At 42.9% G+C, this 12,500-nt stretch overlaps 1 protein-coding gene across 2 annotated transcripts in view; it reads right to left on the bottom strand.

Moving 5' to 3' along the window:
- The window catches only part of LOC137982376 (histone H3-like), an 8,791-nt gene extending 6,098 nt beyond the window's left edge, over positions 1-2,693 (bottom strand). The window contains exon 1 of one of the 2 annotated variants that reach the window (XM_068829490.1): positions 2,345-2,693. In XM_068829490.1, the coding sequence (XP_068685591.1) occupies positions 2,345-2,429 (85 nt within the window). In that variant the 5' untranslated portion in view covers positions 2,430-2,693. Of the gene's footprint in view, positions 1-1,646; positions 1,862-2,344 lie in introns of those variants that run through there. The other variant, XM_068829489.1, reaches the window with a different exon arrangement.
- Positions 2,694-12,500: the final 9,807 nt, after the last annotated feature.

Below are 12,500 nucleotides of genomic sequence, written 5' to 3'. Positions count from 1 at the left end.
ACTATCACTATTAGCCAAAATCACCATTGGCCACTATTGTCCATCAGCATTGGCCACTACTATCACTATTGGCCAAAATCAACACTGGCCGCTTTTATCGCTATCGGCCAAATTCACCATTGGCCACTACTGTGTGCATGTTTTGCAGAGACCCATGAAACTGCATAACACCCCTCTTTCTGATAGCCGTTCAGTGCGCTCTGGACTCTCCCACTGAATAATTTCTTGTCTGTGCGCACAGTTTATAGTTCACTTGAGTTCAAACATCTTTAGTCTACTTTGACAATCTTTCTGATCTTAAATATTTTCTCTCCTTTCTGCATAACTTGAAATTATTCACATAGACACCCTTCTTTCCATTTTCCTATTAAAAATGGGCAAAATTATGCTTTCATGTAAATACACAGAAGTCATATTTATGTTAATCACAGTAAGGAATTCCAAAACTAAAACTGTGTTAGGATTTTGAAAACAATATGTACACTAAGCTGAAAATAATTAAAAAGATTTATTCTTAAGAATCTTATAGTTTGTTGTTTTTTTCAATTTTAAATTTCTGATGACCTGAAAAGGAAACCAAGAATATAAAATTGCCCATTGATTTTCTTTGTTGGATGTGCAACAGCAGAAGGTTGCAGTTGTTACTCTGGAGGGACCACCTATCAGGGTCTTCATATAACCCAGGAGAAATTACTGCCTTTAACTCATTTGTCTCTGAAGTGGCCCCCATTAGAGAGTCAAATTGTCTGGTATTAGATGGAGTAAACTCTATTAGTATCACTCTCAGGATTGAAAGGGTTAAAGAGGGCATAGACTTGAGTGGACCTACAGTGCAATCAGTGGGAGAATTGGTTGGGATGCACCTGAAAACCTCTCAGATGTCAGAAACTAAGCATAACTGTCAAAATTCTACTAAAAGCTTGAAAATAGAAGCTCCCCCTCTCTCCCAATCAATGTTGAAATAGACAAGGAAATGTCTGTTCACTGTTGGCAACATTGTTCTTTTTTTTGCCACTGATTGTAAATGTTATAATAAAATGATGTCTGCAAATAGGGTCTGTATTCATCTCAAACTGTAGGTCCATTGTCACAACACAGGTTTCTCACTTAGAATGTGGAAGAGCCCACACACTATTCAAAACAAACTACAGTTGCCGGTGTGGTGGTCTGCTGCCTCAGAGCCGGTATCATCTCGATAATAATGCTATAATAACGATGGAGACTGCAGACAACCAGCCACCCAAAGAGTATTGTAAATAACTTAACGTGTTGTAAGTTTGTCTTGCAATCAATTATCCCATGAGAATTAATTTGTATATAAAACTTGTTTATAATTTATCTCAACTTGTTTTCCCCATAATTACGAAAAACAAAAACAACTAAATGTCATTGAAAGCGATACTGGGCAACTTCGAGCGAGATTAAACCCTACAAATTGGTCAGCATAACCTCTTGACTTGTACCTGAATGAAGTTTAACGAAAAATATATCACGGTTATTTAATCAGCAAACTAAGACGGCGGCTTACACCGTTTGCAGGCCTAATTCTCGGTCGTGCAAAAAACTTTTAGTCAAGCGCTTCTTGAATTCTGATAGCGAACTACATTTAGTTGTATATTGCAATGTTTACGAGCAAGTGAACCCACTTCTAGTTAACTCGCCATCTCTAGATTCTGATTGATGCCTGACATTTTGATGTATAACTTCAGTTGACTGTGATGTGCGTTTCTGAGGATCAGACTTTCTAGCCTTCTTGCTGGGTGACTTTTGGGGCGACCTATCGAGCGCAGTTCGAACCATGATGGTGGTAGAAAGATGACTGATGCCGTTCAACGTTCGCGCGCATTTTGTCCAATGGCTCGAGCCTGTAGATAAACTACCATTTTGGTCAGAGGTCATTCCATAAATTCCGGAAGCTTGAGAAGAGAATCAACTTCCGGTTCCAATACCAGCGGTACGTGCATTCTGAGGTCATTTAATGAGACATTTTACTCATGTTACCATGACAAATTTCAAGGAAATAAATGGCTGAAGTTCCCTGCTTCTTATTACAGAATTTTCAATAAGAGCCGGCGGCCGGTGAAATTCGCCGGTTGTTGCGCCTGAACTCGCCGCCTACTTTTCCTAGCCTATGAATGGCTGCGAGGCTACCGGTGAGTCCTCACTGCTTTTATCACAGGCAGACAACCCTAAGGAGGCGAGAGCGCGTTACGTCACGTTATTTTGAGACAGTTGCAACGGTCGATTAAACTGATCGAGGAAAATGTTCCATAAAAACTTCAAATCACGATGTTTATTTTGGAAAATTCATTTCATGGACAGCCAGATAAATAAGTTCACTCACCTACTATTTTCTTCGTTGTCCTGAGTGATTTGATGGGTTTTTGGGACGCTTCGATTTCCTCTTCAGATCCCACGCGTCGCCACATACAATATAAATAGACAAGGGGTGCAACTTCCAAGATCGCTCACGGCCGAGTGCCTTGATGACGGCTATCAAATTCCAATGATGCATGAGCGAAGCTTGAAAATCGAGCAGGATTTTAAGGTTGCAGAGCCTTGCAAATGGGATGAATTTTGGCACGATGCTAGCAAAATTATCGACTTTCTACGTGCCCAAGGCTGGGAGGCGAGCGACCTTTGGAAGTGGGAGAAATTCGGCTAAATTCTGGAGGCACCCGGCCGTGAGCGGTCTTGGAAGTTGCACGCCTTGCCGTCACGTAGCTGAGGCGATCGCTTGGAGTGCCACGTGATCGTGGTTTGTATTTGGCGATCGTTTAGCGGGTGAGGCATTCTACGGTTAGCCTTCGCCGCGTGCCCAAGTCCTGTTTGGTTCTCCTTATAGATGATGTCGAAGTCAAGTAGTTCGTTTCCCAAAGCAAGTGAGAGTTTTCTCTCACAGTTTAGTGCTGTCGTTTCTACTTTGGACCTGAAACGTTCAAGCGATTCCCCCGAGAACTTTGGCGGGAATTGAGAGGTTCAAGAGAAACAATCCGTTGAGCAACGAAGACCAATTTACTGCCGACTAGAAGCTCCTTTCGTGCCATAAATTTTCCCATTAATTGGAATATACAAGTTTCTCTGTCGCCCAAAATGCCTGACTGAATTATTCTTGGAAGCAAGATCTTGTGCATATCGACGGTTTTCGTTTGTGGAAATTGTCTTCTTAGATGCTTCCAATTCTGCGTGTGGACGTTATATTGATTTTTAGGGTAGGTTTTTCACTTAAATTGCTTAGCGTCCTTGCCGTTGAGATTGCCAAGATGACGACAGTTTTTGACGATAATATGATGAATGATTATATTTTCTCTGCCTACCGTCTAGTAATGGATTCTTAGAAAGTTCAGCGTAATTCTTGCCGTTGTCATCGGCAACGTCGCAGTTTTTGATGGCTGTTTACATAGTGAACGATGATATTTTTTCTGCCGTTGATGTTACTTGGCATCCGCAGACCTGTGACAGATTTGCATGTCACTTTACATCGCTAGCTCCTTAAGTTTATTACAAGGTTTTATCAGCCTGTGTCTTCCGGAGTGAACGCCTTTACTCTGGAATGGTCCATGGTTATTAGCTTCTTATGCCCTCCTGTCTGTTTAGCCTCCATAATTGTTTTCATCCGAGCGTCTGCTGCAGCAGGTTCCACTTTGGAATTTCGCCTGTTGTTGGCCGCGCCTATGTTTTCGTTGTATGGTCTCCGCTTGGATGTTCCAATTCTTTTCGTCAGAAGCCTGGCCAAGATCACTAATTTTGGTCTCAGTTCCTCGTATTTTCTCGGTGATTACGCTGTAGGTCTCAGTTTTCCAACTAGACTATATATAGCTGCTGAAGTTATGTTTGGCTGCGTTATTTTTTGCGTTCCAGAGTTCTAGTTTTTTATTGTACATTACGCTCTAACTTTCGTTTTTTGCTGCATGCTCTCGTTTGCGTTGCACAGCCTAGGGACCGAGTCTGTTATGTCTCGTTATTTGTTGTTCTTTATTATTTATGTTTTTTGTTTATTTGGGGTGGTGACCCTGTGGGCCTTGGTGGGTTTGTTCTGTTTAGGTACGCGCGAAGTATCGACTTTTATGAACCATGCTTTGCGAACATGACCTAGACGGCCTCTAGTTTCGTTTGGGTTGCGCAGGCTACGGGTCTCTGTTAGTCATTCTCGATCGCCGAGTTATTTTTCGTCTGGTGCGTTGATATTGAGCTATAATCATAGCTTGTCCTTGTTGCCCTCGCGTTTTTGACGATTATGTCTGTATGTCGTTCTTGATTCATACGTCGTTAGCTTACCCGTTTATACGTTTTATAGTTTTTAGTATTGTTGCCCATGACGAGTTTCCTATGTCTCTTTATGCATTCATCTTCATGTACGATGTTTTTGATAACATGGGCTATTGAATGGCCCTTGATAATCACCCTTGGTGGGTTTGTTGTGTTCAGGTACACATGAAGTATTGATGTTCAAGAACTGTGTGTTTATAGCACGGGATTCAGGCCCTTGTCGTTCACCCTTGGTGGGTCTGTTGAGTCTCGTATTGCTGCTCTTGAGCGATGCTAGATTGGGCTAGAGGTCCTTGATAGTCACCCTTGTTGGGTTTTTCGTATCTAGGTAAGTACTTATGTCCTTCTGTTATCCTTATGCTTAAGGCTTTGATTATTCCATTTATAGGTTCCCTGTTTTTAGTCCGTCATTATTTTTCTGCTTGCTTTTCTCCAGAGTCTTCCATTGTTCATGCTTCCTTCTTTTTTCTCTGTCTTTATTATTATTTTGCCGTGTGTTGCTTTTTCTCTTTTCGTTTCTTTAGTCATTTTTCACGCAAAGTTCTGGTTGACATCTCTGCCGTTTTCCCAAGAAGTCGTTTCCGTGACTGAAAAGCTTGATTGGCAGTTCTCACCTCCAGTGAACCCGGAGCATCTCTGCATTATCCCATGTTTTCAACGGACGGAAGTCATTCGCTGTGGAAGTCTTTGATGCCGTTCCTTTTCCGCTCAGTGTTTGTTGGATTCATCCAAATCGGTTTCAACTATCCTTTGTGCTTGCTATATTTTCAAGTGGTTCCAAGATTTGGCCGGAGTCTCTACTGTCCTCCAATCAACAAGCGCCCGGTGAGACTCTGGGATAATGGATAATTTTTTTGATTGGTCGCTTGCATACCAATGGAGTCCGACAGGAAGTCCGTAAGTAAAATGAAGAAGTACCTCACCAGAAATCCCAGAACCTACTTTCTGCTTTTGGAGGGAGATTCGAAATCTAAAACTAGTTTCAGTGCTGTTTGTTTTTTGTATCGTCGCTGTTTTCTTCTAACTTAAAGCACCTCAGAAATATATAAATAGAAACAATAATAAAACGACGGGGAATAATGTCTAACAGTTTCGATATAAATAAACAGCAGCTGTTTTAGCACGGGAATTTTCCCACGCTGCTAAAACTGATTGCTGTTACTGTTGCAAAAGTAGCGTGGGAAAACGTTTCATCAGTCTCTTTGTAGCCTGCTTTGCAAGCGTTCCTGTTCGATAGAAGAGCTTCGAAACGATTTTCCGCAAACTGGCCGAGCGAAAGCTGGGGCAAGAGACTAAGGAAACCACTATTTACTGGGTTGCCAGTATGGCAAACCCAGTCGGGGTCTGCGTTTAGTTTTGTTGGAACAGAATTGCGTTACATTGTACTCTATTGCGTTACTCGAATACGAAATCGGATAGTTTCATTTTTTGATTGACACTTTTGTATCGAGTGTTTTTACTTCGCACATGGATCTTGTAGTCTCAAGCTCACGATCTCTCGTGTAGAAAAAAGTCTGTTCATTCGGAGAAATACGGATATCTGTTACTAGAGAGTTCTGAGTCTTTGCGGAATAAAGTTCTAAAATCATACTATATATTTGCTGGTGCCGAGACCCGGGAATTCAAATCGGGAAAGATCGTTCAAGTGAAGAAAATCAGTGCGGGTAGACATGGCTGAAGCGAAAAGAAGTTGAAGAAGAAGATAACAATCCGTGAGAGCCATCGGACGTTTGTGAGAAAGATTATAGCCGAAGCAAGGGAGTCTCTGACTAGTGGAGAATCTATTGATCTGAAAAAGCTTAAGTTCTTCAAATCAACACTGAAGGATAAATCTTCGGAGGTCAAGAGTTTAAATGAAGCGGTTCTCGAATATATTCTTGACGACTCGCAAATCCAAGAAGATGTGGGTGCTAGCTGCGATTTCGCCAGTGCAATCCAGGAGTGTATTGTTGATCTGGAAACGGCCTTAACTTCGGAAAGGGATCACGAAAGGAGCTTTTCACAATCTGCTGAATCTAGTTTGAACACCGTGCAAGCAGGATCTAGCGCGAATGTATCAATTCACAGCCATGCCAAACTGCCAAAACTCGAACTAAAGAAGTTCTTCGGGAATCCAATCGACTGGTATCCGTTTTGGGAGTCTTTTGACTCGGCTGTCCATCGAAACAGCACTCTAAATGGAGCAGATAAGTTCAATTATTTTGAAATCACTGCTTGTAGGATCTGCCGCCCATGTTATTGCTGGATTGCCTCTGACAAATGGCAATTATGAGAAGGCTATTGATCTTCTGAAAAAGAGATTTGGGAATGGTCAAATCGTCATTTCAAGTCACATGGAAGCTTTGACTAAAATCCCGAAAATAACGTCCATTCATGAAGTGAAACGGCTTCGTAATCTGTATGATACGGTGGAATCACATATGCGTAGCCTCGAGAGTTTGGAAATTTCTCAAGAAATGTATGGCTGTTTTCTAACGCCCTTGATCATGCAAAAATTGCCAGAAGAGTTCAGGATTGCCATCACACGAAATCTAACATCTGAAACGTGGGTCCTAAAGGATATTATGTCCGAATTCCAAAGGGAGCTACAATTACGTGAGAACTGTCAACATGACCCTGGAGAGGTGGGGAATAAGGAGTTTCGGACGCCAAACGAACAAAGGGGGAGGCCAGTATATCAACCATCGACAACCTCAGCCTTGTTTGCGGACGGTGGGAAAAGCATTCATCAAGGCCCTTGGTGCATATATTATAAGGGGTCACATCCATCTGTTAAATGTAATGTGGTAACTGACATCTCTGCAAGGAGGCAATTGCTTCGACAGAAAGGAAAGTGTTTCAGATGCCTACGTAATGGCCACCTCGCCAATCAGTGTAGTAAGGAATGTCACATCTGTGGTTTGGGTCATCATGCCTCTATCTGTGTAAAATTCAAGTAAGGAAAAACAATCAACTTCCCAAGAAAGAATTGCAGCCACTAATGAAGGAGTTGCACTCAACCCTACTGTAGCATCATTTCAAGCTTCATCTACCAGTATGTTTGTCAGCTCTAAATTCAGTGTACTTCTGCAGACAGCAAGAGCAAACATCTCCAAGCCAGGGAGTAGTGAACATTCTGTCAATGCCAGAATGGTGTTTGATAGTGGCAGTCAAAGAAGCTACATCTCAGAGAACTTGCAGAACACTCTGAAGCTACCTGTGGCTGGCCAGGACACATTACTGATCAAGACCTTCGGAGAGTCTACTGCCAAACTAAGGCAGTGTGACATCGTTCACTTTGCAGTGGGAGGCAGTTGATGGTATGCAGATATATGTTTCAGCATATGTAGTACCAGTGATCTGTGCACCAATCAGTAATCAAATCATTGAGTTTACTCAAGCTTACTACCCTCACTTGCAGTGCTTAAGGATCGCTGATAATTCCCATGGTGGTGAGGATTTGAGTGTAGATATACTTATTGGTGCAGATTTCTACTGGAATTTTGTAAGTGGAAGTGTTGTTCGTCGTCCAGAATCAGGTCCTATTGCCCTTTCTACCAAACTCGGTTATATACTTTCTGGACCAGTTGGAATTCCTGTGCCAGGGCAGGGAGACTCCTCAATCAATCTTACCGAAACCCATGTGCTCAAGATCTCAAATTGTGTCATTGAAGGAGGAGATTCACTTGAAGAAGAAATTAAGCACTTTTGGGATTTAGAAACACTAGGAATCAAACACGATGAACCGACGGTCTATGAGAAATTCATTGAAGATATCAGGCACAATGGAGAAAGATATGAAGTCAAATTGCCTTTCAAGGAAGATCATCCCTTACTCCCAGACAACTATCATTTAAGCAAAATGAGGCTGGAATCATTGCTGCAGAGACTGAAATCGAAACCCGAAGTCCTCAAACACTATGATGAAGTCGTTAAGGAGCAACTTGAAAGGAACATTATTGAACCAGTGAACTTGACGGAACAAACAGAAGTAGGCAAGGTCCACTATTTACCTCACCGAGAAATTATCAGGCTTGATAAGGACACAACTAAACTCCGCGTAGTCTATGACGCATCTGCTAAGCATCATGGACCAAGCCTCAACAATTGCTTGTACTCTGGACCACCCCTCACTCCCATGATCTTCGATTTAATGACACGATTCAGGGCTCACAAGGTTGCACTTACTGCCGGTATAGAGAAGGCGTTCCTGAATATTGCTATTGCTCCCGAGCACCGTGACTTCCTGCGATTTCTTTGGGTTAACGACATTCTTACTGACAATCCGAAGGTACTCATTATGCGATTCACCAGAGTAGTCTTCGGAGTTAATTCCAGCCCATTTCTCCTAAATGGAACTATTAGACATCATCTGAACACGTAAATGGATAGAGATCCAGAATTTGTCGAGGAAGTGTTACGTTCTATTTATGTGGATGACCTGGCTTCTTCAAGGCCTGATGTTCCTTCAGCCTATGACTTCTACTCCAAACTCAGGAAAAGATTCGTGGAAGCTGGCTTCAACATGCGCAAGTGGCTGACAAATGGTCAGGAGTTGGCAAATAGAATCAAGTCAGAGGAGGGCCAAGTAGCGATACAGCATCACCCCTCTCCTGATTTACAGCAAGAAGATCAGACTTTCTCCAAGACACAGTTTCAGAATGTGGATAATTCAGAAGGTCTTCCAAAGGTGCTGGGAACATCTTGGAATCCTATAGAAGATAAGCTTGTCTTTACTTTCAAGAGCTTAACCAGTTACCTGGCAGAAGAAATCGTCACAAAACGAGTCGTTCTCAGTTCTATTGCGAAAATATTTGACCCTCTTGGAATACTGTCTCCAATGTTTGTTGCATTCAAAATACTGTTTCAAGACATTTGCAAGAGGGATGTTGATTGGGACGCTCCTCTGGACGGAGACGTACTGGAACGGTGGAAGTCATTGTTACAGGACATACAAACTATTTCGAGTTTCTCAATCGACAGATGTTACTCATCGAGACTGAACTGTGTTGAGACTCCTACATTTCAGTTGCATGGGTTTGGAGATGCATCAGACAAAGCCTTTGGTGGTGTTGTTTACCTTAGGATACAGTCAGAAAATTCAGTTGTTTGCAAGCTTGTTGCCTCGAAGACGAGAGTATCACCCCTTACTGGTGTCACCACACCCAAATTAGAACTTCTGTCTGCATTGGTGCTTGCAAGACTAATCACAAGCGTTCATTTGGCACTTGGTCCATCTTTTGAATGTGTATGTTGGTTGGACTCAGAGATTGCATTGTGGTGGATCAACAAGACTGATAAGGAATTTAACGCATTTGTACAAAATCGAGTCGTTGAAATCCGCAAGCTTGTAGCCCCAGATCTATGGAATTATGTCCGTTCTGCGCAAAACCCAGCGGACATCCCATCACGAGGGTGCAAGGCCTCAAAGCTAAAACATGAAAAACTTTGGTGGGAAGGTCCTGCTTTCTTAAAGGGGAAGAATCCTGACAGTTGGCCAAGTCAGAAGGAGTTTGGACCAAGGAATTTCGAGAAAGACGTCTTCAGTGAAATCAAGCCAGCGAAAAAGGTCACTACTGTCGCTGTTGCCGTGGAAGTCAAGGGACTAGATGAAGTAATCCCTCCTGCTAATTTCAGTGACGTCTACAGACTCTTAAGAGTAACGTCTTACGTTTTGAGATTTATCAGTCGCGTTCGGGGAAGGCAAGGACAGCCTCAGCTTACCTCATTGGAGATTCAGCCGGAAGAATTAAGTGACGCGGAATCACTGTGGATCAAGCATGTCCAGAAGTATGTGCGAGAGGAAGAAGATTTCGGACAGACGCGTCATTCCTTGGGTCTCTTTGAAGACGACAGGGGCATATTGAGATGTGGAGGAAGACTACATAATGCGCCCCCCTCCGTATTCAGCCCGTTTTCCTGCGATTCTACCCCGGAAACATCAATTCACTGTTCTTATGATCAAGAGGAGTCACAGCAATGTCATGCACAACGGCGTCAAAGAAACACTAACTGATCTAAGGTCAAGATTCTGGGTTGTAAGGGGTAGACAGACCGTACGTGACGTGATTTCGCCTTGCGCTACATGCACGAAACTTGAAGGGAGATCATACAATGCTCCTCCTCAGCCTCCCCTCCCAGATTTCAGAGTATCAGATGAATTTGCCTTCACCCAGGTTGGTGTCGATTTTGCTGGGCCAGTCTATTTAAGAGATGTCTTCTCCAAGAGTAAGAAGGTCTTCAAGGCATACATTGCTCTCTTTACTTGTGCTTCCTCTCGGGCCGTCCATCTTGAGCTTGTACCTGACTTGACGACAGAAACGTTTTTGAGGGGCCTGAAGCGGTTCATATCGAGAAGAGGGATGCCACGCTTTGTCGTTTCCGATAATGGGAAGACCTTCAAGGGATCAAGACTGAAAACGTTTCTTCATTTACATGGAATTACCTGGCAATTTAATGTTCCTCGCGCCCCATGGTGGGGAGGGTTTTTCGAGCGTATGGTGCGCTCCGTGAAACGTTGCCTCAAAAAAACTCTTGGGAATGCACGAGTCACGTATGAAGAGTTCGAAACGGCGTTGATTGAAGTTGAAGGAATTCTTAACGCACGCCCTTTGACTTACCTCTATGAAGACCTGGAAGAACCACTCACTCCTGCCTCCCTATGCCTCGTGCGAAGATTACTTAGTCCCAATGTAAGGCCCGAAGGCGCCATTCCGCCTACCACAGCAATCGAGTTGTCCAGAAGACAGAAACATCTTGATATGGTTCTTAAACACTTCTGGAATCGTTGGCGAAGGGAATAACTTACTGAGCTGCGCGAGCATCATCTTGGAAGGAAGACCGCACAATCTCGAGTGATCAAGCAAGGAGACGTGGTATGCGTTCATGAAGAAAAGGTGCCTCGACAAAGGTGGAAACTTGGTACAGTAAAGGAGTTAATTCATGGCAGAGATAATCTCGTGCGCTCAGCTATCGTTCAGTTGGGTTCTGAGGGGAACAGAACCGAAATCAAACGCCCGGTCCAAAGGTTGTATCCTGTTGAAGTTTCTGAAGACCGTCAATATCGTGTTAACAAGGAGAAGGAAGATGCAGCGCAGCCGGTTGTTAGATTTATTCCAGACGATCAAGTGGACATTATGCGTTGCAACTGACAGTATCTGTCGTAGTTACTTTTTAAGGAACGTTGCTGTATGTTGCCTCTTAAAGTTGATGTAAAATCCTTTGATTGACAGGGTCAATCAAGGGGGGGAGTGTGTCGGAACAGAATTGCGTTACATTGTACTCTATTGCGTTACTCGAATACGAAATCGGATAGTTTCATTTTTTGATTGACACTTTTGTATCGAGTGTTTTTACTTCGCACATGGATCTTGTAGTCTCAAGCTCACGATCTCTCGTGTAGAAAAAAGTCTGTTCATTCGGAGAAATACGGATATCTGTTATCTAGAGAGTTCTGAGTCTTTGCGGAATAAAGTTCTGAAATCATACTATATAAGTTTGTTTGTTTTCTTGTTTTCTTTTTTTTTCCGTGTCGGTAATAGTCTTGCCTGTCAGTCCCCTGCTAAGTGGTGTCTTTGTGCATAGAGCCTTCTGCGCGTATTTTCTTAGGATCGAGAGGGTAGTGGGAAATGCGTAGATTTCTCTGGTGGACACAGTAGAACGATTAACTTAACCGGCAATGGCGTCGAAAGTCGAATGGCGTTTTAGTGGATCTTTGAACAAAATATACCCTTATGAAGCTCAATAATGGAAAGTCAGCTGGATAAACTAGGCAGGCGGTGAAAAACCAACATCTGGAATCCGAATCTCAAAAGCGACGAGTAATGGACTTCGACAACAATCTATCACCCGTCGAGCCGAAATCAAAGTGAGCTGTATGTCTAAAATAATATTTTACCAAGTGTGCTGTTATGTAGAACACTGAAACCAAATGGAAAATTCACTGGTAAGTTATGGGTTCAACAAAGACAGAGAACGATTGAACGAAGCCAATGTTTCTCGCTTCTCTTTTATTTGTTATTCTTCAGAGACTGGAATGCTGTAGTTCAATACCACACAATTCAGTGCCTTCTGATTTTCTGTAACACGTACCACAGGCAACCCAGTGTATGCTTCACGGAAGCATCTCGTTTTGGAAAAACAGCCACCTTTGGTTGAATTGACAAACGCGGATTGACGTCTTATTAACAAATTAGCCAATAACAGATAACCATGTTAACTTCCGTCAAAGCAAGCCGAGCCACCCCACGAGG

The sequence above is a fragment of the Montipora foliosa genome, chromosome 13 (assembly GCF_036669935.1).
Source record: "Montipora foliosa isolate CH-2021 chromosome 13, ASM3666993v2, whole genome shotgun sequence".
Taxonomy (NCBI): Eukaryota; Metazoa; Cnidaria; class Anthozoa; order Scleractinia; family Acroporidae; genus Montipora; species Montipora foliosa.
This window is presented reverse-complemented; position numbering and strand designations above follow the sequence as displayed.